The sequence below is a fragment of the Macrotis lagotis genome, chromosome 5, assembly GCF_037893015.1.
Source record: "Macrotis lagotis isolate mMagLag1 chromosome 5, bilby.v1.9.chrom.fasta, whole genome shotgun sequence".
NCBI classification, from domain to species: domain Eukaryota; kingdom Metazoa; phylum Chordata; class Mammalia; order Peramelemorphia; family Peramelidae; genus Macrotis; species Macrotis lagotis.
The window spans coordinates 194695844-194722232 of record NC_133662.1 but is presented as its reverse complement, the minus strand read 5'-3'; the positions used below and the strand labels follow the sequence as shown (position 1 = coordinate 194722232).

At 35.5% G+C, this 26389-nt stretch overlaps 1 protein-coding gene and 1 long non-coding RNA gene across 4 annotated transcripts in view; both read right to left on the bottom strand.

Moving 5' to 3' along the window:
* Positions 1–728: 728 nt before the first annotated feature.
* Positions 729–12472, bottom strand: LOC141488274 (uncharacterized). The gene is made up of 6 exons (XR_012468623.1): positions 12321–12472; positions 11402–11513; positions 11043–11196; positions 10274–10346; positions 6679–8580; positions 729–5501 (listed from the first exon to the last, which is right to left on the bottom strand). It is a non-coding gene; the product is annotated as an uncharacterized LOC141488274 (long non-coding RNA).
* A 7388-nt stretch (positions 12473–19860) lies between these two features.
* TLCD4 (TLC domain containing 4) overlaps positions 19861–26389 on the bottom strand; it is a 142978-nt gene continuing 136449 nt past the window's right edge. For 2 of the 3 annotated variants that reach the window (XM_074188219.1, XM_074188220.1), the window contains exon 8: positions 19862–25883. In XM_074188219.1, the coding sequence (XP_074044320.1) occupies positions 25565–25883 (319 nt within the window). In that variant the 3' untranslated portion in view covers positions 19862–25564. Of the gene's footprint in view, positions 25884–26389 lie in introns of all 3 variants that reach the window. The other variant, XM_074188221.1, reaches the window with a different exon arrangement.

The window sequence follows — 26389 nt, the reverse complement described above, 5'->3', positions numbered from 1 at the left end:
AAAAGGTGATGTATAAGAATGTGATCATTATAATCATGATGCAAAAATCTGCAAAATGTCAATACCAAGAAGCATGAATGTTGAGTTTGTTTCTAAATATAGTGAAGCAATAACATCCATTAAAAAATTTAAAGGGGCAGCTAGGTGGCTCAGTGAATCAAGAGGACCTGAGTTCAAATGCAGCCTCAGACACTTAATAATTACCTAGTTGTGTGACCTTAGGCAAGTCACTTAACTCCATTGCCAAAAGAAAAACCGAAAAAGAAAAATTTAAGGACTCCTAATCCTGAGACTAAAATTTACTAAAACATTGGTAAATATTTTACCAAGTCTTTTAATCAGATACAATGATTGTAAATTAGGAAATCTGAGTCAAGATGTAGATTCACTCAGGATTAAAATCTCATTATCTATAATTTCATATATAATCTCAAACTGTGAACTTTCCATTAGATTCTGAGCTCCCTGAAATTAGATTATTTTTGTCTTTCTTTTTATTCCCAGCACTTGTAGCACCTGGCATATGGGTTTACATCCAAACTACACACATGTATGTAGGTGTTTAATTTGTGCAATTCCTCATGATCCCATTTGGGGTTTTCTTGGCAAAGATATTGAAGTTGTTGAGGACCACAGGTGAGTGGAACTCTGACCCTGATGATTGAACAGACCCTCTCAGTGGAAGGAGCCTGCTCTCTATGCCTGGATCAGTCCCCCCCCCCCACCAGGAAGCTAAAGCAGTTACTTTCTAAGTATACAATATTCCAGGAAAATAAGTGGCTGTGTGGTTATGATGCACTTGATATGCCAGAACATACAGCATGACCTGGGAACAAGGGAAGTACTCAATGTTGTCAGGGGATCATATAAAGAAGGGACCTTGATTTTTGGGATATATAAGGCTTGTGTACATCTTAGTAAAGGAGACTCTTTTCTATCACTTCAGAGTCCTATCTCTTTGTTTATCAGACAGCCTTCATCACATAATTCCTTCCTCTCTCTGCCATGGGTGGGGTGGGGGCAACATTCTGGCGCCAAACATGGGGCCCTGAGAACACTGAGAGAAGACTGAGTGGGGAGTAACGAGCTAGACTTGATTTTGGCTGAAGATGACCCAGGATCTCAAGATAAGGTAAAGAGGTTTGGACAAGCAGTTTTTTGGTTACTTTCCCTTCCTCCCAAGCAAGGAAGTAGCAAACATGGAGCAAGTGTATATTAAGAAGCCCAGTGGAGAGACACAGAAGAGAGTCCTTTTGAAATGGATGAGACACTGAGGACTTATAGTCACAAGAGACCAGATAAAAGAATTCTTAAATTTGATAGAGATCACATCCTCCTGGCTACCCAAGGAGGGAAACTTGAACCCAGAAAAGTGGAAGGCAGTTGGGGAACAGCTCTCAGAATATTTCTTGTGAGTAGGATCTGACAATTTCCCTGTTCATTGTTTCCAATTATATAATGTCATAAAACTATGAATTAGTGGATCCTTCGCATTATAAAGAAGTCCATAGATTCACTGCAGGGATACGGGTAGAAAGGGAGGAGGAGAGTCAAGAGAAGTGGCCTCAGAGACAAATAAAAAGGGCAAAAGAGAAGATATAGGAGATAGTGACAAAGAGACTGAACTTATTTGCCCTACTGCTCCTCTTTTGTCATGCTGCCCCTCTTACAGCATCATACAGCCCTCTGCATCTCCACTGGAAAAGCCAAGACAAAATATAGAAAGGATTCTTAGACAAGCCCAGGAGAAGGGAGAAGAGAACAAAGATCTAGGGCTCCACATATATCTGGTCTTAGAGATAGATAACCCTAACAATCCAGGACAATGGTTGAGGAGTTATGAGCCTCTTGATATCAGAATGCTCCAGGAGATTAAAGAAAAGGCTTCTGTTGATTATGGTCCTGCCTCCACATATGTTAGAACTCTCCCAGACCAAATAGCTTATTCTATTTTACATCCTTATGACTGTTGGCAGGTTGCTGGGACATGTTTGGAACCAGGAGATTACATGTTCTGGTGTTCCTAATTTCAAGAACAGTGTAGACAACAAGCAGTTTGGAGTGGTAAATTTTGAGCAATTATCCAGCACAAGACAGTATCAGGCAGTGGGCAGGCAATTGTACTATGAGGTGGCTGGATACCAACAAGTGGCTCTATGTGCAACTAAGGCTTGGGCAGCTTTTCCAGGGAAGGGGGATAAAGGGCAGTTTTTTAATGAAAATAACACAAGGAGCACAAAAAATTTTTTACAGACTTCCTTGCCTGACTCACACAGGCTGTTCTTAGAGCAATAAGGGAGGAACCAGCTGCAGACATTTTGATTAGACAGCTAGAGAGAAGTGCAACAATTGCAAAAGGGCATTAGCAGGCAGTAAAAAGGATATCACAGTAGAAGACATGATTCAGAATTGTTCCTCTGTGGGCACCAATTTCTTTTATGTGGATTTATTAGGAGAAAATATCAGGGCTATGAACCTTGATATAAGGCAAAGGGGAAGTGGAAATAAGAAAGACTGAAAATGTTATAATTGCAGCAAGCCAGGATACCTTCAGGCATTTTGTAGATAAAAGAAAAGAGGCAAGGAGGAAGCTATTAGAAAAGGAACTTCATGCCCTAAGACTCCCTGTGCTAAATGTGGGAAGGGATACCACTGGGCTTCAGAGTATAGGTCGGCAAACAGAATATAGGGCCCCTTCCCCAGGCCTTGCCTACAACATTGGGGAACGGCAGCTGTTCTAGGCACTCTTCCTACTTTACAACAGCAATACTCCCAACAACAAAGCCTGGAAGGACAAGAGATGGGGGGATCCAATACCACCTTCCATGTGGTAACTGTCCCCATTTATGCCACTCAAGATGTATGTGTGTACTCCCATGCAGGTCATAACTCCACTTCCCTTACATACAATGGGAATTTTGTTACCTCCACTTGCAGTGGCATATGAAGGATTCACTGTGTTCCCCCAGATTTGGAAGAATGGAGAAACTATCCATAGAGTAATGGTTATCAACCCATTAGAAAAAGAATTAACAATAAGTATAGATGACTCTGTAGCGTTGGTCTTCTCAGTAATTTGCCAAAAGAAACAGATTAGATTAGAAAGAAAGATAGAGAAGGAAGAATTAGTAGGAACAGATGCCTTAAACAGCAACATATATTGGACTCTAGTTGTAAAAAATTCTCGGACTCTATTCCCATTAACATTCAGGGCAGGCCCTTCATTGGCTTTATTGATACAGGGGCTGACAAAACAGTCATTTGAAAGACACAATGGTCAAAAAATTGACCATTTCACCATAATGTACAAATGAGTGGGGAGGGTACAGCTCCTTCTTCTGAGATAAGCACTTGGAAGTTACCATGAAAGTATGAAGGAAAAAGAGGAACTATACAACCTTATGTGTTACCAACCCTGCCTATTAATTTATGGGTTCATTGACATACTAAGGCAATTAAGTTAACACTCACTACACAGGAGTTCTGATGGGGGCCACTGACTTACGGCCTCAACATCTTATACCCATATCAATCACACCAATATCAATAACATGGAAAAATGACCAACTCACATGGGTGGAGCAGTGGCCCTTACTAATATAATCCAAGAATAGCTTGGACAAGGACACATTGAGAAATCAAATAGCCCTTGGAATTCTCCATGACCTGAGACAGGTCAATGCACAAATAGAGCCTATGGGTACTCTTCAACCTGGACTTCCATCTCCAAATGTGATCCCCCAAGGGATAGAAAATTTGAATTACTGATATTAAGGATTGCTTTCATTCCATTCCTGTCACCCATCAAGATGTCCATTGTTTTGCCTTTTCCTTACCATCTACCAATCTACAATGTCCTTATAAAAAGATATCAGTGGAAAGTACTCCCACCAGGTATAAAAAATAGCCCAACTGTGTCAACTCTGTGTAGATAAAGCTCTTCAGCCTATCAGAGACCACTTCCCAGGGATGTGTGTTCATTATTCATTATGTGTGTGATATTCCAGGAGCTACTCCTTCTAAGAAGGAGCTCAAGGCTTCACTAATATTGACAGTACAGTGTCTTAACTCAGTTGGCCTCAAAATTGCCAGTGATAAGGTACAAAAATCAGACTCATATCAGTACCTAGGATATACCCTTCAAGACAAGTAAGACTACAAAAGTTACAAATTAGAAGAGATCAATTGAAGACCTTAAATGGTTTTCAAAAATTGATTGGAGACATTCAATGGGTCAGGGGTCATGTGGGTATTCCCACTTCTACCCTCACTGAATTCTACAATATTCTTAGAGGTCCTATCGATCTTGTTTCTCCCTACCAGCTCACAGAAGCAGCTGAAAAACAGCTCAGGGGAATAGAAGATGCCATCACCAATACCACTACTGGGAGGTTCTCACCTCAAAAGGCTATAATAATTTATTTGCTAGACACTCGTGTCTTCTGCATCAATTCACCAGGAAAACACCATTCTTAAATGGTGTTTCCCCCCTGCCCAACCTAGTACAATCATTACTTACCTACCCTGCCACAGTGACCACTCTCAAGAAAAACTATGAACCACTGTCTTTTCCTTTCAGGCACATGTCTTTCTATTCATGTGCCATACACCCAGGTTCAGCTTAATGATTTATTTCAATATGATACTGAGTGGCAGATATTACTTAGTTATCCCATATTCTTTTCTCATAACCTCACAATACTATTAACCTGATTTTTGACCAAATGGCAATGGATTAATCAGTCTGTGATAAGGAGGATCCCCATTCAAGGGGTGGTGGTTGTGTTCACAGATGCCACAAAGAATCACAGGGCTTCAATTGTTTGCCCAGAACACAATCAAACTTTTGTTTTAAATACCCTTTAATTCCTCGAAGAAGAATGAACTGTATGTTCTAGCTTTGGCTACTCAAAGATACCAAGAACCAATGACTTTTGTAATGATAACCAGCATGCGGTGGGTGTAGGTGAGAGGATAGAGACAACTATCAAAAAGAATCAATCCAATGATATTACTCAATTATTCCAGTTTGTTCGAGAAACTATTTGGCAGAGGTCACATCCTATGTACATCCTTCATGTAGAGTCTTACACTGATCTACCAGGCCCACTCACTGATGGCAATCTCTTAGCAGATTCTTCCTCAACACTTACAGCATGGGAAGCCCATCACTCACACAGTAAATTTCACCAGTTGGCTAAATACTTGCACAGACAATTTCAAATCACCAGGAAAGAAGCCAGAGACATTGTTAGGGAATGCATAGAATGTGTTCCATTTACTTCTGCTCCACACCAGCATCATCTATTAATCCTTGAGGATTTCATCCCAATCACATCTGGCAAATGGATGTCACTCATATACCAAAGTTTGGCCACTCTCAATACATTCATGTCTTGGTAGACATCTTCTTGTCCTTTACTGTTGCCACAGCACTCAATGGAGAAACCACTAAACATGTTGTCACACGCTTATTACACTGCTTCTCTTCTGTTGGAATCCTATTACACACACAAAAAAAACAGATAATGGCCCAGATTATACCTCAAGGGCTTTCGTTATGTTCTATCGAACTTACAACATAACTCACACCACCAGCATTCCATATAATCCGACAGGACAAGCTATGTCTTAGAAGCATAGAGATATTAAAACACTCCTCCAAAAACAAAAGAAAGGAGGAGATAAGGGTAACTCCTACCAACAAGTTGAATCCGGCATTATTTACTTTAAATTTTCTTTCATGTAACGCTTTGGGAGTTACACCTACTGAGAGGCACTTTGTAGTTAAAAAACAAGGAGTAGAGAACAAGAAACAAACCTATGAATCAAAAATGACCCTGAGGATCCTGGGAACAAGCACGCTATGTGGAAAAATTTGGCCACTAATGCCTAGCAGGGGCCAGGAACAATAATAACATGGGGGCAAGGATTTGTTTGGGTTTCCCCAGATAATGGAGAATCAGCAGTATGTGTCCCACAGAAAGTGGTTCACCTGTACTGAGCACCTCTGACAACTACAGCTACAGTGGAGACAGAGAAGAAGATGCCCTGTAAGGAGAAGCAGGAGACCAAAAATACATGAGTGATCAAACACACCTGAAACTATGTTTGCTGCAGTATCAGTCACATCTTTGCAGGTGGGAGCAAAAACTGCTGACTTTGTTATGGAATTGCAAAGAAATGTATCTAAAGCATTACAAAAACAAGACAGAATTAATAAGGACTTCCTCGCATTGATTGATAGTGTGAAGGAAATAGTGCTTGCAGAAGGGAATGAACCTGTTCTGTTAGAACACAGATTAAAGATGAAATGTAATTATAGATATGCACTTCTTTGTGTTACCCCAGTAAGATATAATACTTCAGATTATTGTTGGGATAAAGTTAAAAACCATTCGCTGGGAGCATTATATATTATATAATAATATATTATATATTATTATATATTGTGTATTTTATTATTATATATTATATAATAATATATATTATATATAATAGCTCTATAGCTTTAGATATATGAGCATTCTATAATATCATTGGACAAATGAATAATAGATCTTTAAATAATATAAATATAGATGAAATTGTTGAGAATCTCTGGAATTCCTTGACTCCTGGGAATTGGCTTTATACTCTTGTTTCACCTCTGATCCCTTTGATCATTTTAGTACTCACATGTTCCTTCGTTCTTCTATGTTGCCGTTGCTGGGGCCATGCCTTGACTGCCATAGGAACAGAGCTGCACTTTCTTAAGCTTTAACAAATGAAAGGGGGAGATGTTGAGGACCATAGGTGAGTGGAACTCTGACCCTGATGGTTGAACAGACCCTCTCAGCAGGAAGGAGCCTGCTCTCTATGCCTGGATCAGTTCTCGACCCCCCCAGGAAGCTAAAGCAGTTACTTACTAAGCATACTATGGTTCCAGGAAGATAAGCAATTATGCAGTTATGATGCACTTGAAATGCCAGAACATACAACATGGCCTGGGAACAAGGGAAGTACTCAGTGTTCTCGGGATTAGATAAAGAAAGGACCTTGTGGGTTTTTTGTGATTATATAAAGCTTGTGCAGGCCCAATAAAGCAGACTCTCTTTTCCATCACTTCAAAGTCCCATCTCTTCATTTATCAGACAGCCTTCAGCCATGTAACTCTTTCCTCGCAGGTCAGCAGGGCCCCCAACAGAAGTGTTTTACAATTTCTTTCTCTAATTCATTTTTACAAATAAAACACTGAGGCAATCAGTGATAAGTGCCTTGCCCTGAGTCCCACAGTTAGTAAGTATCTGAGGCCAGATTTGAAGTCAGAAAGATGGATCTTCCTGACTCCAGATTGAGCACTATGCCCACTACATTACTTAGCTGCCTGGTACACATATATACATACTCACACAGACACAAACACACACATCCTCTGCCAATCAATAATCAATAAACATTTATTAAAGTGTGTCTACTATGTATCAGACACTGTACTAAGCTCTAGGGACATAAAGTTATAAAAAACAAGAACAAAAGCATAAATAGTGTGCCTTCAAGGACCTTACAAAATGCAAAAAAAAAATACATTCAATGAAAGTTACATACAAGGTAAAATAGGAAATAATAAATTAAAAGAGAAAAGGCATTTGAATTAAGAGGGCTTGGGAAAGGTTTCCTATGAAAGATAGGGTATAGGAGGGAACTTAAAGGAAATCAGTAGGAAGAGAATAGGAGGGAGAGAGTTCCAGATCTAAGAGGCAACCACTGGATCACAGACTGAGTATATGGGTAAGAAAACTGAAAAAGGTAGGAGGGCCTTAGATTTTGACAGACTCTGAATATCAAAAAGAACAGAAGAATCCTGCCTATAATATCCCTGAAAAGTGGCCATCTAACCTTTACTTAAAGACATTTAGTGATAAGGGAGTCACCACCTCCCAAGGTATCAATTACATAATTTAACTTGTCAGGAAATTTTTTCTAATAATAAGCCTAAATGCATATCTTTGCAACTTATACCCATTTCTCAAATTTCTACCCTCTGTAACCAAGTAGAACAAATCTATTCCATAGGCTATAAGGTACCAGAAAACATGAATGATTTCTATTTTGAGACCAGGTATAATTGAGATTGTTCTCAAAATTAACTCCATTTGAATCTTTGCAATTTACAATTCCTTTATCTCATCATAAAGTCCTGGAACTGTGTTACTGATTGTCACAAAATTATATCACAAAATGTTGTTTTTGACTTGTTTCCTCATTTTTGTTAGAAAAACATCATATTCTTGATTTGTACTTTAACAAATGCTTTGTAATCAGAATAATTGCTTATGTAAATGGAGGTTCATCTGCTTGAGCCATGGAGATCTCCTCTCCCTAAGGATAAGTGGAAGGCTAAAATATGCTCTTGGAGAGAGGTTGTAAGGAGCCCTCAGAATTCATGGAATGTCCAAAATCATAGCCACACCGGAGTGTGCAGATAAGGGAGTTTATGTTGATCCCAGTCACTGCCACTGCACCCAAACAGCTTCCACCATGATGATCTTGGTGATAGCCAGCAGCTTCATCTCAGAGAACACTGGTATTCAGTTCCACCTTTTAAAAAAAAAAATCCTCAGATGTTAATTTAGTAATTTTATTTCTACTTCACTTTAATAAATGCCAAGTAAGTGCATTCTTTTTTCTCTATTTACAAAGGTCATAGTTTTATTTTATTTTTTTCCAATTACAAGTAAATACTCATTTTTGTAAGATTTTGAGTTCCCAATTTTTCTCTTTCCCTCCTTCCCCTTTCCCTTCCTGAGGGAAGCAAACAATCTGATATAAGGTTATGCATGTTAAACATATGTCCATATTAGTCATGTTGTGAAAGAAGAATCAGATCAAAAAGGGGAAAGCATGAGAAAAAAAAACAAAAAAATTAAGAATGGTATGCTTAGATCTGCATTCAGACTCTGTAGTTCTTTCTTCTGGATGTGGTTAGCATGTTCTGTCATGAGCCTTTTGATCATTGCATTGTTGATTATATTATAGTTGATCAACACACAATGCCACTCAGTGGCCACTCCATTACTCCTACCAATAACCTGATTAGGGGTGGGACAAAAAGAGATAAGACTTCAATAGTTGCTTAATGTAGAATCAGTAGTGGCCAGTAGAGGATGGCTACTTGCTGATAATGAAAATGAAGATATCCCTACTTTCCTTCTCCATTCCAGGACAACACAGCTCTAATCCAAAGCTTATCTCTATTTCTTAATTTAACACAACCTAGTCACTAAAGGACATAAAGATAAAATTGGTTACTCCATTACCTTTTTGGCCTATATCTGTTTTATTTGTTTAAAGGCAAGAAGTGTAAGAGGCTTTGGTCAGCTACCAAGAGAGATTACTGAACAATGGGTAGATAATAATAAGCTTTTTGTCATCTGACTGTATATCTTAGTGCAAGGCAATTTTGTTTCTTCATCACCTAAGATTGTAATGTACTTTTTCCTTAAAAATCATTGATCAAAAATAATTACATACAAAAATGACTACGAGATGATGAGGCAAATTGAAAAAGGTTTAAGTTCAGCCAAAAAAGTGAGAATTATATATAGAATGCCAAACTTTACATATACAAACCATAAAAGGAGCAGCAATGTGCTGCAATGGATAGAGGGCTAGGCCTGGGGTAAGAAGTTTCAGCTTCCTAAATTTAAATCTCTTCTCAAACATTTACTAGCTTTGTGACCCTGGACAAATCACTTAATTCTATTTGCCTCTGTTTCCTCATCTGTAAAATGAATTGGAGAAAGCAATAGCAAACCTTCTGGTATCTTTACCAAGGAAACGGCAAATGAAATTACAACAATTCAGATACAACTAAAACTACTGAACAACAACAAAAATGAAAACAAAGCTAAACACATAAAGGCCATTAATAAAAAAACATATAAGCCTACTGACAGTTGAAAAGAATAGTGGAGGGTTAGAAAATACCATGGGTATTGGCAGGCAGTGTGTTCTTGTGCTAATTGGACCTATAAAAGAGTCTGAGTAGATGAAAAATCAAGTAAAACAACACATATTATTAAACCTTTACAAATATTTTAAGGGAAATTGCCTTTGAAGAAAATCTTGTTTCATAAATGTGCTCTAGAGAAACTGAGTGGACTATAGAGTTCATAAAAAATGCCCAACATCAGAAAATCTATAGTCTACATTCAATACCTGACATGAGCTTATAAATTCTATCAATTTTCTTTTTATTTTGATATGAAGTTGGTGCTGAAATGAGACTTACCAATGTCTCTTGTAAGGAGTTTGGAACTGTATGCTTGTATTGTCTATGATTCAAGAGATAAAGACTGTACAAACTGTATAAGAGATAAGAGAATTGTAATGATTATTGGTAGGTCTTCAAACACAGACTTGTTTCTTGTACCTATCAGTGAAGCCTTTTTTGATTGTATCTAATATGACCTGGACAATTAGAAGATTTATTTGAAAACATTATGATATTCCTCACACATCTGAAATATTAAATATCTTTTGTCAACTGCTTTGAGTTGTTTTTCTTTGTCCTCCTCCTCCCCCTCCACCTCCTCTTTTTTCACTCCCACACTTCAGATTATAAACTATTCCAGAGTTATTTCTTTGCTTCCTTTCTCTAAGAGGCAACTCTCTCCCCGCCCCTCCTGGATTTGGTGTCTGGTGTTTTTGTGCTACTCTCCAAAGTCCTACTGTCCCTGGAAGGTCTGATCCCCAAAGGCCAACTGTTTCTGCTCTCCACTCCTATTTCCTCAGGGTTTTATGGGTAACAATTAGGTAGGTGTTGGGGGGGGGGTTATGTGTAAATTTTGTAGTGTTATAGTTCATGATTTTCTATGGATGTGCTTCCCCTACTGATTATCAATTAATATCAACTAATTTGACAAGCCTAATTAGTTTTTTTAGAAAAGTATTTTAAGGTGATTTAGTAAAAACAATTAATACCACCATTACATCAAACTGGGAGGCTCACTCTCCCATAGGCATAATGAGAGTCCAAGACAAAGTGAGCACAAGCTTACAGCATACTTGTGACAGAGGTGATGATTCACAGTTCCTTGAAATCCTTTTTTCTCAAAGTCCTTCCTCTCAGGCAAGGGGACTTCCTGAAAGTCATCACCTAAATTTTCCCCTGTATTTTTTTTAATCACTGAAGACTCCTATAAAATACGAATTCTAAAAAGAAAGAGAGAAAGGGGAGGAAAAAATAAGCAAAACTGATCAGTGCATTCAAAAAGATCTGAATACACTACCATACTTGTGGACCTGTCTCTTGTGCAAAAGAGTAGGTAGAGATGAAAGAGCATTTTTCAGCCAAGTCCCTTGGAAGGAATCTGGAATGGGGAAGGGAGGGGAGAGGAACCATAGTCTTTTCACCTACCTTCTTGACCAGAAGATCTCATTCATGCACTTCCAAAGGTCAGAGAGTTGGATTTTTTCAACAGTATCTCTGGGATAATAGTGATTGGTAGTTTATCTGTTTACATCAGGAGCTAAGTACAAATAACATATACTGAGGAAAGATATCTGTTTTCTGACTTCATCATTCATTTGAAACAAATTTCTCCTGTTACTAATTATCTCTTTATTGCCAGATCTGATAGATTTTTCTCATTCTTCATCCTTAAAGTTTCTACAATACCACTGATTCATCATCTTCTACATTGCTGTCTTCTTTCAAGGTTTCCCCCAACACACTAATCCGGTATATAGGACCACTAAATGGCAAAATGTAGAGAGGACCTCACCTGGAATCAGGAGGACTCATCTTCCTGAGTACAAATATGACCTCACACACTTACTAGTGATTCTGGGCAAATCACTTAACCTTGTTTGCCTCAATTTCCTTATCTGTAAAATGAGCTTGAGAAGGAATCGATGAACCACTTCAGCATCTTTTGCAAGAAATCCCCAAATATGGTCATGAAGAGTTGGAGACAATTGAGATGACTGAATAGCAACAACAACAAATCATCTGTAGCCTTCAAAGCTCTCTTCTGGGCTTATTTAATCTTCTCTTTTTATACTATCTCATTTGGTGATTTCATCAGCCCAGATGGGTTCAATTATCAGGTCTATGAAAATTACTCCCAGATCTATAGTCCCTATGATTCCCATTTCTAGTCTCCATAGACCCTTAGCACCAACTAGATGTTTCATAGTTTTCTTAAACTCCCAAGTCCAAACCAAAATTCATAATTTTGATCTCCCTTCTCATCTTCCCTACTACTAGCCCTTCCATTCTTCCCATCATCCAGACTCTCAGACTGGGCAATTCTGTATTCCTCAATCATACTAACCCCTGCTGCTCTGCAAATACAACACTCTTTCAATTGACTCTTCACTTTTGATTGGCTGTCCTTCAGGCCTGAATGCTTTCCTTCCTTATCTCTGCTTCCAAGACAATCCAAATCCTACCTTCTAAAGAAAGCATTTCCTGATTATTGAATCACAATCCCCCCACAGTCTACCCCCCATGTTCCCTGACCCTCCCTGAGAGATTATCTTCTGATGACTTTGTATCCATCTTCTATCTACAAAGATGTTGTTTCCCCCTTAGAAGATGAGCTCTATAGGCCATGAATCTTGTTTTTAGTCATATTTTGTGTCTTTAGTGTATACCACAGTACCTGGAATATAATAAGTGAATAATAAATGCTTGTTGACTTTGATTTATATGCTATGACTAAGCAAAAATGCATATTAAAAGAAAATTTGCAAATTCTTGAACTTTGACCATTTTTCTATTCTTCAAGCCTATTTTTAATGACTAAGTTTAAGCTTGGTTTTAGCTCTTAGAAAATGAAAGTGAATTTGAAATTCACAGGTTTTGCCTTTAACAGTTGGGAGCCCATATAAGAAGATGGCAGGTGGCCTTAATTAAATCAACAATTAACCTTTAAAATAATAGAGTGAACACAAGAATGGTGAATGGATTTGTATATTTTTCTGTCAACCTAAGCACACTAGCCAGTATGCGGTCTTTTTTTAATAGCTATTTTTTTCTTTATTAATTAACAAGTATTTATTTTTTCTCTCCCTCCCACTTCCTTTCCCCATCCCCATTAAACAAACAGAAAAAAATATATGACCCTCAATAACAACTATCCATAGTCAAGCAAAGCAAATTCCCTCATAGTTCACTTCCAAAACTATATTCTTATTTTGTATTTTAAATCTACCATGTCTCTTATCAGGAATTAAATAGCGTCCTCTGAAATCAAAGATAAGGATTCTGAAGTCTTGCAAAGTTTTTCTTTATAGTGTTGTTACTGTATAACTTGTTCTACTGCTTCTACTGACTTCACTCTGTATCAGGTTCATTGTTTCAGCCTTCTCTGAAACAATTCCTTTTGTCTTTTCTTATCATAAAATAAAATTCCATTACCCTCAAATAGTATAGAAGCAGCTAGGTAGTGTAGTACATAGAGCACTGGATATGGAGTCAAGAAGACTTGCACCTTAGACACTTTTAACTAATGTCTAACCCTGGGTCAGTCACTTTAACCTCTGTCTGCTTCAGTTTCCTGGCACATAATGAGTACTTAATGTTTCCCTCCTTTTTTTTTCTTCCTTCCTCTTTCTCTTTTTTCCTTCCTTCCTTCCTTCCTTCCTTCCTTCCTTCCTTCCTTCCTTTCCTCCTTGATCCCCCCTCCTTTATTCTGTTCCTTCCTCCCTCCCATGCTTCCTTCCCTCCCTCCCATCCTTCCTTCCTTCCTTCCTCCCTCCCTCCCTCCCTCCTTCCTTCCTTCCTTCCTCCCTCCCTCCTTCCTTCCTTCCTTCCTTCCTTCCTTCCTCCCTCCCTCCTTCCCATGAGCAGTGTATTAGTGTACTTATTTTCCAAGTCTCTCCAATGTTTGTCATTTTCCATTTTTGTCATCTATGCCAATCTGATAAATCTGAGGGAGGACCTCAAAAAAATTTTAAGAATGTTTATTTTATTTTTTCTTAATTACATGTAGAACAATTTTAACATTCATTTTTATAACTTATCTCTCTTCCCCCTCCTTAAGAGGGTAACCACTTTGAATTAGATTATTCATGTATAGTCATGAAAAACGTATTTCCATATTAGCTGTTGCAAAAGAGAAGTCAGAGGAAGGAAGGAAGGAAGGAAGGAAGGAAGGAAGGAAGGGAGGGAGGGAGGGAGGGAGGGAGGGAGGGAGGGAGACAGGGAGAAAAAGTTAAAAAGTAAGTTTTGATCTGCATTCAGACTCCATTAATTCTTTCTCTGGAGGTGGATAACATTTTTCATCATATTATTTTTACTGTGTACAGCGATCTCCTGCTTTACTCACCTTACTTTGCATCAAATCACATAAGACTTCCCGGTTTTCTCAGATTTGTTTCAAATTGAATGTCTCTAATTATTAGTGATTTGGAATATATTTTTCATACAGTTGTAGGAAAAGGTCATTTTTCTCCTCAACCTGACCAATTTCCTTCCTGATGTCTTATAAGCAAATTAACACAGTCAACCAAAAAGCACTTGAGCTTTGGGATAACCCTTATACAAGTTCTGTGTTGATCTAATTTTCAGTGGAAGAGGGGTGTTAGATCTTCAAAGAACTCTTCCTTTTCATGCTCTCAAACAGATGCTGATGCATAAATTTCAGTTATCTAGTGATTATCTTCTTACTTAAGCTTGTTGTAAACATTGCACTAGGATATAACCAAGTATTTAATGAAATGATGTTTATTCTTTTGAATGTATGATAATTTCAACTCCCCACAAAGTATCTGTAAGCAATCCTTCTATTTAGCTTCAAGTCTCTAGTGCACTTATCATGCAATATTGTGTATTATAATTAACTACGCTCATGTCTTACTAGATTCCCAGCTATGAGGTAAAAAGTAGTGTTTAATCTAAATTTTATATCCCCCTAAACACCGAACTAGGACAGTGCTCTGAACATAGCAAGTATAGAATGTTTGACACATGGAACAAGGATGGATTTTCGCCATTTTATATCTAGAGTAATTTCTTCACTGATCTCCCCCTACTTTACCTCCTTCTTCACTCCCTAAGTATCCAGCATATCTTCTTCAAATGTTATAGGTTCATGGATATAGAGATTAGAAGTCTGTTTCAACCCCCTCACTTTAAACTGTGGCCCAAAGAAGTTGTGATTTGCCCAGGGTCATATAAGAAATAAGTAGTACAACTAGTATTTAAATCCAGGTCCTCTACTCTCAAATATACTTGTCTTTCCCTTACATCAGGGCTGTACAACCTTTGGTTATCTTAGGGCTGCATTAAAAATTTTTCAAGGGTTGCACCCAGAATAAAAAATACAGTCCACATTCAGTGAATGTAGCACTATGTGAAGGCTCCAGGACCGAGGTTCTACCCCAAATTCTACCCAATATAAAGGGTTGCCTCATAACTTCTTAGAATGTGGAGGAACATGAGACATCAATACAACAGATGAAGGCCTGAAGTGTGAAAGCAAACAAAACAAATCAAGAACACAACAGTATAAAGGTAGGTCCATACTGACTAGTCTGCATCATACAGACAGATCGATTGACAATTCCATGTGATATATTCTGCCTGTAATACTGCTTAAAAACACCAGAGGAAATGAACATCAAGATTATTTATTCGTGATGGAATTAAAAAAAAATCTGATACACATTCCATGCAAATTATTATTTTATTTTTTTCCCTCATGAAAATTAAAACTCACAGACAGGCCACTTAAAATTGTACTGTGTGCCACAGCGGGCTGTATTTTGGACAGACCTGCCCTACATCATGAAATCTCATCATTCTGATCACATTACTAACCCAATACTGGATTTTTCCCCCCTTGATTACCAATATAAGGATTTGGATTCTATCCCCATTTAAATTAATGAAATCACAGAAGGTCTAGACACCTAAATTGACTCAAAAGCTTTAACTAAGTGGTAAGGGATTCTCCTACAACCCCATAATAACTATGTGAGGCATCATTACTCAATTTGAAAGAACAGAAAACTTTTTATCATTGGATGAAGACAGATGACACATACTGGAAAAATCTTGTGATTAGCTGAATAAGACAGAGTTCTGGGTCTTTGTATATAAACACCCAATTGCAGTTGTGAATGAGTTCTGTAGGGGAGAAATTCAAATCTAGGAGTTGAATAATCCAGAAGTGAAACCAAACCCCTGAGAGGTAATGTGTGTGTGTGTGTGGGGGGGTGTAGAAGGGGAAAGGCAGAAGAGATCTTTTTTTCCCCTCTATCCCTCTTTTCCTCCTTCCTTTCCTTCTCTTCTCCACCCCCATCCCATCACCAACCACATTGATCATGCTATTAAAGAGACAAGACTAGAAGATTATATTTCACTCAACATAAAGGGCAAATGGATGTAAAAATACAGTGTCTTAAATAAGAAGGCAGCTTCAAGGACCATGACCATTTTTACCAATAAAAAATGCTAATTATGTATACTGGCTAAGAATTCAGACCACAAAATTCTAGGAATTACCCCTTCATTATATGTTCATACTTTTTGTGTTCCTCCCTTCCAGCATGTTCCCAAGCTTGAACTTACTCTTTCTATGGGAAAAGTATGATCTAAGCTTTTGGAGGATGTATTTTGTTCCATTTTTTTACCACATAATCTAAACAAATACCTTTATTAAAAAGCTAAATGATCTACTGACAGGTAGTTAATGAGAAATACACTAATAGGGGGTTTTGAAAATTGTGGGTATTAGAAACCCTGAGAGTAAGTAGCAGTTCTCTTCTGAGAACCCCAAAAGTGAAAAACTGGTGGAGTAATCTAGAGGTGATTCTACATCTCATTTCAAATCAAAGATCTTATTTATAGAAGTATAGAATTTTAGAGAAATAAGGAAAGCTACAATTCATCTAGTTTAGTCCCATTATTTTACAAATGAGAATACTAAAGTTTAACTAGACTGAAACCCTATTCTACCCACCCCTTCTTTCAAGCTTCTTTTCTCATTTTAAGTTTAAAAAATGCTTGAAGTTTCCTAAACCTTCCAGCCTTACACTTGACATTCCCTTAGTTTAACCTATAGCTAACTCTGCAACTTCCATTCATTGCTTCTAATTCTGACCTTTTATAGCAAATAGACAATTCTAATTCCTCTTCTACATGACAGATATTAAATTACTCAAAGACAAATATCATAATTCTACCCAATTCCAGTCTAGTTCTCTTTTCCAGGCTAAATATTACCAATCCTTCCAAAAAATAGTTTTATGAAATGGCAACCATCATCTTAACTGATCTTGCCTAAACTTGGCAGTTTGCCAAAATATGTTCTAAACTATAAAACACCCCAAGTTCAACACAATAATACAGGTGTGATGTAACCAGGGCAGAATAAAGTGGGACTATCATTCCCTCATTTTATTTATTATGCTTCTCTAAATGGTCAATTCTATTAACTTTTTAGTCATACTTCTAGTTTGAGATGTAGTCATAGGTTTATAACCAAGTCTCTAGTCATATCTCCATCAATTTTGAATTTATATAGTTGATTCCTTGAAGTCCAATAGAAGACTTGACATTTACCTGTTAAATTTTATTGTTTTTTAGGGAGAGGCTATCAAATTGAGTTTTTTTATCCTGAATATATCATCTATTATATTAATTTTCTCTCCTAGCATTCTATCATCCACAATCTTCATCTAAGTCATGGACAGAAATGTTGACCAGTATAGGACCAGGGCCAGATTTCTTAGACACAGAATCTTGTTCCAGCATTAAACCATTAATGCATATGCTTTGAACCTAATCTGTTAAGCAGCCCTGAATTCAATTAACTATATTATTATACACTTGATTTGTATTAGCCTATCTCTTTACATGTTGTCCACAAGTATAGATCCTTATCAAATAGCTTGCTGAAATGAAAATATTCTGTGTCAAATTCAAATTCATCAAATATTTATTAGCACTTACTAAGTAAAAAACAGTCCCCCCTCTTATAAAATTTAAATTCTACTTGGGACAAGGGTAAGAAAGAGCATGAAGAAGACACATAAACACAGAAAAGTATTATACAAATTAGAGTATGATGGAGCAAAGAAGAGGTTCTTACAATGCATTCCAAGCAGAATAGAGTAGCTTTCAGAAATGCCTGGAAATGGGAGCTACCATATGTATGTCAATATATACATTCAATGCCCCATGCGTGTATCTAAAAATGATCTAAAATCCTCTTTGGAGATAATTTCATTCAATGATCATCAGAGTACTTAGATTTCATCAAGGCATTCTATCCTAGTATACAAAATTGAAAAATTATGAACACATGGATGGGACAATAAACTTGATCTAGAATTAAGTGGGAAGATGAGATCAGGTTGAATTACATTTAGGCAATTCAATATATTTTTTATGATCCTAAACCACTTGCTCCCCCACAAAATCCACTGAACTCCAACACCAACATCTTTACAGAAAAATGGAAAGAAAGGGTTACTTTTCAAGGTGGTAAAAATCTGGGTAGCACTATCATAGTTCATAAAATCAACCAATAGTTATTCAGTGAATCAAAAGATATTAGGTAGATGTAACTTTTAAAAAATAACATTCAAGGGTGGCTAGGTGGCATAGTGAATAAAGCACCAGCCCTGGAGTCAGGAGTGAGTACCTGGGTTCAAATCCGGTCTCAGACACTTAATAACTACCTAGCTGTGTGGCCTCGGGCAAGCCACTTAACCCTGTTTGCCTTGAAAAAAACCTAAAAAATAAAAAAATAACATTCAAGGCCGCCAATTTTATACCTGTTGGTAGGATGGAAGTAGAGCCAATTATTGATTTATTTTGATTGATTGGATTGATATAACAAAAAAAAATAAAAATGATAAAACCTCTCATTGCCCATAACCTTCCTTGCTAGAAATCAAGAGCAAGGTTGGAGGAGAGATAGAGGAAAGATAAGCCAGAGACAGAAAAGATAAATAAAGGGGTCTTAAGAGGCAAATGTGATATGTGAAGGCCAGGAATTTCCATTTCCACATTTCACTGTTCATGACATGAAGGTTAGGATCAAATTTATTCTGACCTATTTGTAATTTTATCCATGGTTAATCTTTCAAGTGACAGCTGCAACTATTTTAATCTTGAAATTCAGCTGTTCCTTTGACAGACTTTCCTAGCACAATAGTCATGTTTAGAAGCATGACTCATTATATTCTCCAATTGCAAGTCCTCTTGTGCATTGCATAAAGTTTAGGACCCTGCTTCCTGATCTATCCTAACACTGAATTGGTATCAGAGCACATACAACATGAGAAGGTAGGAGTCACAGTCAAGATAAATGGTTCAAATGAATGTATGGAGGGAGAGCAGCACAGAAAAAGGGAAATGTAAAATACAAATTTTTCTTAATCTACCAACTCTGGTTAATATCTATTTTATCTATCGTTCTCAGACTTCTTTAGGTTTAATAGAGGACAGAACAAGAGAAAGTAAATTCTGCAATAATATAGCAATTTCCAAATATTTCCATCTATTAAGGAACCTGGTGGGATATAAGGCATTTAGATTTGAAGAAAGATAACTATAGCATCTTATTAATTAGGACTTGAAATATAGACCTTTGAGGTCAAACTTTTTAACTGAATTAATTATTCTTCATATTTCTCTTTCACAGAATGCAAAGTTTATTTTAGTATATCAAAAGACTTGGGTATAAGAATGCAAGATTTTTTAAAAGGTTTACTTGTTTTTTTAAATACATATGCAGGATAAAACTATTCTCTTCATTCTAAACTTAATTATGCAAACAATAGAAAGTTTATTGTTCAGATATCATTGCATATTTCAAAACTACATGTTTATTAAATATTGTTATTTATTCAAATATTTCTGGTTTTAGTGAAAAATTCTAAATCATGCTCTCTTCAGAGAACATCCAAAGACCCAAATAAGAAAACCAAAATATATACTATTAAGAATGTTAATTACTGATTGAATTCCATTAAATTTGAGCATGATTTTGTTTTATTGTCCAACTGATCAAGGAAAACAGAGTACTTTGACTTTAAAAAATCTGCTTTATATAAATTGTACACAAAAGCACTCAATGAAGTTTGTTTAAATTATGTCATTAGCTACAATTAAAGCAGTTTATGAATTAATAGAATAAGCAATAAAGTTATACATAGAAGCATGAAGTTTTAAATAGTATATGCTGTTTATTCTTTTACATAGAATTTGTGTGCAAGCAATGCATATGTAGTTCATTCACATCTAAAATATTTAAATATTTGAGTTTATTGCAGTATGTATTTTTTCAAATAAAATCCATAACTTTTAATGTCTTTTATAGTAAAAATTTTGATAAAAAATTTTAAAACATTCTCATACATTTCTTGGTAGCAAGTACTAAAAATCTAGTGTCTTCTATGATGACATAAAAGCCCTTAAAATATAGTCATGATTTATACAGTATTTCAACAATCAGGCAAGAGAGGAAGAAAAAAAATACACATTTTATTTGCTTTTGTGTTTTAGGTTTCACTTACCAGGGAAGTAGCAAATAACCCTCACATTATTTAATTACAACAAGATTATACAGAGGTACAAAGGAAAAATTACATAGCCAATGCTTAACAAGTTTTCAGCCAGAGGTATTTCCTTTATGCAAAGCAATTTACTTTTTCAATATGGAAATAGTCTTTCCCATTGTCCTTGGTCCTAAGCATATTGTCTCACATTAGGACATGTCCACTGCTCAAAGTGAATCAATGTAAACATTTTCATTGCAAATCATTCTTTTATTATAGCTGCCTTTGATTCATCTCAAAAATGTTCTCCCCATTCACATACTGTTGTTATTATCAAAGAAATTAGAGGCTACCTGGGACTCAAATTTGGAAAAGGAAAGATTACTGGTGTTATACTTTTGCAAAATATTTTAACTCATTTATTTGCTGGTGTAACTGTTGAATACATAACACCAAGACCAAGTATTAAGATCCCTAGATAGCTCATGAAGTATATATCACCCAACTACCTTGTCAATAGAAGTTGCAGATATTTTCCAGTGAAACCACATCTTTAAATTTCCCTCACACAATAAAAGGGTGTTAAGATTCTTAAATATTTTTGAATACTAGAGAACCATTTTATTTTGGACTGTATCATTTTTCAGTACTATTTAATAAAACAATGAAAACCACACTTAACTGATCTGGATTAGAGAGGGACAGAGGGGTTTCTGAGCCCAGAGCACACTTCACATTTAGGTAAAAGAGCTCCTTCCTAATAATCTCACCTCAATTCCAGGCAGGTCCCACTGGGTCTATGCTGCTCTGTTCAGATCTAGTGCTGGATTACCCATTCTGATGTAGTTCAGAGGAGAGACAGATAGATAGATAGATAGATAGATAGATAGATAGATAGATAGATAGATAGGTAGGTAGATAGAGAGATAGACAGATGGATATATATATATATATATATATATATATATATATATAAAGAGAGAGAGAGAGAGAGAGAGAGAGAGAGAGAGAGAGAGAGAGAGAGAGAGAGAGAGTGTTTGTGTTTATGTATGTATGTATGTATACACAGGGGAACATGCACCTTGTACACCAGTTGGGCAACATAACTACTCTTCTGATGCCATGTTTTTCATCTGTTTCTTAATAGAACTTGAAGTCTACAACTTCAAGTTGAATCACCATTAACAATTGATATTACCAATTATAGACATATTTAAGGTTAGCCAACTTAGAATTGCTTTTACCAAATTTTTAGTTTGGGGCAATTGCAAACAAAACATTTAAAATGACTTATTTTATATTTCCCCAGTAATACAACCACCTTTTGGACATAGCAAATGTCTTTCTAGGAACTAGAGCAGAACACATTTAGAACCTATGGCAATATCTAACCTGCATACCTTTCTTTATTGGACAACTCGTTCTACGTGCACTATAAACTAATCTTGCAGTTGACAATGAAGTCAGCTTTTCTCAAAAATGAAGGCCAATTTTTTGGTTATTACAACACCAAAATTCCACATGTACTTCAAAGAAGTTATACAAATTTTAAGCCTAAACATTAAAAAAAAACCCTATCTTAGTAAAAATGTAATTCGAGTCAAATTACTTTTTAATTTTTAGAAAAGTTTTATTCAAATGTTTGCTGTAAACTATGTAAAGTTTTAATTAGACCTTTAATACTGAATTCTGCACAGTACATTTAAGTCACTTAAAGTTAGTTATAGTTGATCAAGGCATGTAATTATTATATCTCCTTTAATGCAGGCCTTTTCAATAAACATTACATGTTTTTAGCAGCTGGACTGAAAACAAACTTATAATAAAGAACTTTCCTTATCTTACATAAACATCCTGAAACCTATCACTCTGAATTTTAAACAATTGCAGATATTCTTCATTAAGAAGATTTTATATATAAAAAAGCAAACTCAAACTCTTAATTCTTTAATTTGTGCAAAGAAAATACTTAATTGTGTTAATTACCTACACAGCTAATGTTTAATTCTGAACTTGCATGGACAGTCACATGGGCAATTAACTGAATTTATGTAAAAAAATTTTCTACTGATTTTTAAAGTCACAGTTTGAAAGTTGCAATTTTGGTAACATAAAGTTACCATATAATGCAATTAATTTCCACCAAAATAAAGTTGTTAGAAAATGTCTTTTTGTAAATTTTGCTGTGTTTTGAAAAATATTTGAATTATATATCCAATATTAGAACCCCTAAAAGATACATCTAAGATCCATCTAATTAGAATATTTAGTAGCTTAAAAATGCCTCCTCTTTTAACCAGAGGTATCCTTGGTCATTAACTCTTCTATATCACCAAATGTTATGATCACAGAACAAAGTGTGAAGAAATAAATTTTGTGACCCATGTGAATTTCAAGTTATTAAATTAGCCTATCTTTCACTTCTTGTGTTTTAAATGAGCAGCAAAACTGGACTGAGTTTAGATTTTTAAATTAAGTAATTTATGGTAAATGATGTAGTAAATACATAGACAAATAGTAAATATTTGATTCACATAAGCAAAGAGAGATTAATCTAAAATGACATATCAAATAGATTTATATTTGAGGTAATTATACCAATGAAAGGTACTGTTTCTGACAGTTATAATGTGAATAATCTTAGCTAGAAATTCTGTACTAAGACTCAGAACATTAAATTTGTACTGTCTTTATCTTTAGTCACTTTTTAATCTTTAGAACTAAAAAGCTATCTTAAGAGCTAAGAATTTTTTTTTTCAAAATAACCTCATTCTAAAGCAATATATTTCCAAAGTAGCATGTGTGTATTTGTGTGTGACAGAAAGGCAGGGGTGAGACAAATAACTGCCCTATTTTTCCATCTAAATAAGGAAGCCAATAAATATTTATTGACTGTTAATGTGCAAGGTACTATTATTGTGCCATTAATTTTAAGAATAAAAAAGTATTAATGATTTTAAAAATAAATGCTGGTAGTTTAACTAAATGGTTTAAGTATAATTTTTTCGTTCAAGTGGTTTTGACTTACAGACTGGACAAATGAATCAAATGGGGGATGGGGGGAATTTGGCTTAATTTATACTCATTCCTGACAGTATCAGGCCATTTACAACCCAAATTAGAACTTTCAAAATACTATGAACGTTGAAAGTTCTACTCCAGTGAAAATAATTTGGTACAAAATCCAAAACCTACCTGAAACAAATCTTTTTTATTAAGATTAATTTACTCCCTGATATATATTCTTAGTTAGCTAAAAACAGTATTTTCCTTTCATAGATAATAAAATAAAAACAGCAGAGTTCAATCACCAGGCTTTCAGCAAATTAACTATTCACTTTTATATCCATGTGATAAAGTGATAACCCTGATAATTACATTATTATACTTTGTCATTTAGACTAAATGAAAATCAAAAACAAAACTTGAAAAGCAGATCACTGGATCTTAAGTCTATAAAAATATAAAACAAAAAACCCTGCAAGATTTTTATGATATTTTGGGGAAGATAAATGGTCTACCTCGAGTATCTGATAGATATCAAACTGCACAAAATGACCCCTTATACTGATGATTATTGAACTCTAAATGCAGTAAAGATTTACAAACCCCAAGAGAACAATTTATCTTCTGCAAGTTTGGTGGAGAGGAAGACAGGGCAGCAAAATCATAGCATTTTTCTTCACAATGAATCCTTTTATTCTAAACACAGAATCACCTTCTGAGATTTTTAGAGAAATCATTCCTCTCTCATGAATTTTTAATTAGGTCTTCTTTGTTAATTCTTACTATAATTATAAAAACAAACCATAGTAATATCTTGATAAAATGCTAATGACAGAAGTTTAAAAAAAACCTGTTTAATAGTTTTCCTTAGTAAATAAATGATCACATGTAGTGAAAGACTTTATTTTCTGATAGTAAAAGGCTGATTATTTCAGATATCAAATAAGAAAGCTAATGAGCCTTAGTATAACTTGTCATAAAGATGTTAACAAATATTTGAAAATTTTGGAGGGATTTTAAAAAATGAGACAGAGCTAAAATGACTAGAATAGGCACATTTACAATGTCTTTCTGACATGCCTACTAATGTTAAATACTGGTTAAGGTTTTTTTTTCCCCATCTTTTCTTTCATCAACATATATATCAAGGAAGGATGTGCTCAGTTCTAGAGAAAATTGTCTAAAACAGCTCTCTTGAAGTCACTTATTAAGAAGGGATTTGGGGGAAGGATAAGTCTTCTAATAACATGGAATTTCTTCCATCAGAAAGAGAAAATTTGATCCTAGGCTTTAAACTGAAAATTAGGAAATTCAAGTTGTTAAAATACCTCTTAAAGTTGGTTCTTTTTTTTCAGTCAACCCCAAAATTTGGTTATCAAATAACCAAAATTTTACATATTCAGACATGATAAACTAGGGAAAAATGTAAAAAGAGTATTTATACAAAATCCCCATATACTTAAAAAAAATCTCACAATGCAGGAAATACTTTCCATGACTGAGCTTAATTAGATGCACATAATAAAGCAAAAGTACTTCATCCTAATATTTAAATGGATTAAGCTGTGCCAGAGTCACTATTTCATGTTCCAAAGTCCCTTGATTAATATTGACCATTTAGAAGCCAAGCCCCATAAAAGTGTTGGTTGCCAAGAAAACACTGGTAGAAAAGAGGGCTAAGGGTCATTTAAATTTTGTCAACAAAATTAACCAGATAAAATTAAGTGCACCACACACATGAACACAGCCATCTTTTCATGGTGAAAATGCTAGTGCAGGTAATACATTTCTGGAGAATCTCCATTGCATTTGTAAATTGTTCTTTAAACCTCTAAAGTTGTATTCATGCTTATAAGGCAGCTGGAAAGCTGAAAAGGTATCTTGGAATAAAAGCTACTCTTAAGTTTTTCTTTCCTAGAGTTAAAAACAGATGTCATGAAAATCTTGAATAGCAAATATTAATAAAGAAGCAAGATCATGCCAAGAAATGTCATATCAGCACATATCAGCACAAATGGTAGGTTGCAATGAAGTAGTTTTTTTCAATATGCCATTTTTAGTCAAGTTTTCCATTTTGATGACTCTGATTGGTTTTCTCCTTTCTTATGAGAGAGATGACTCTGAGGCATCCCTTTGAAATTTTGACCATCCACATCACATTCATTATATCTAAAACACAACTGCAACCAATCCAGGCACTTTGGACAGCAAATCCTAGTCTGTTGAAAGCTTCTGTTCCAAATACAGAATAAATATGACTATAGAAAGGAGGTATGACTGAAATCCTTACAATGAAGAATACTACTGTCATTAGTATGCCATTGATGATGTTAGCTTTTGAAGACTTCGGATATCCTAATACTTCAAGGAACCACCTGAAAAATGAAAAATACTTATTAATCTAAATCTATAAGTCATCCATTCCACAAGATATAATTTTATTATCCCTATAACTCAAATATTTATTAAACATATATAGCATGTGATAAGCTTTACAGAGACATATCTATGAGTATATGTTTCTGTCTATGGTCACACAGTTAATGGGTATATAACAGGTGAAATTTCAACAACAGATTTTTCTCACTCCAAGTCTAATTTTTTTCCCATTGATGGTAACTTTGGAAGAAATATCAAAGATTAGGGGAAGAAAATAGGGGAAAGCAGGCCTTTACAGATAATTTTCCAAAGCAGGATCATATCATTATAGATAGAGTTAACAAGTATAGACAATGAGAGATGCTTCTGCATCTACAGTTTCACAGTAAAAACAAAATAAGCTTAACACATGCCTAGGGAGAGGTCAAAACTGCTTCCAATACTCTCCTTCAAGTAGGATTCTCTAATGCATATGGTAAAATCATACAGTTCCAGAATCATC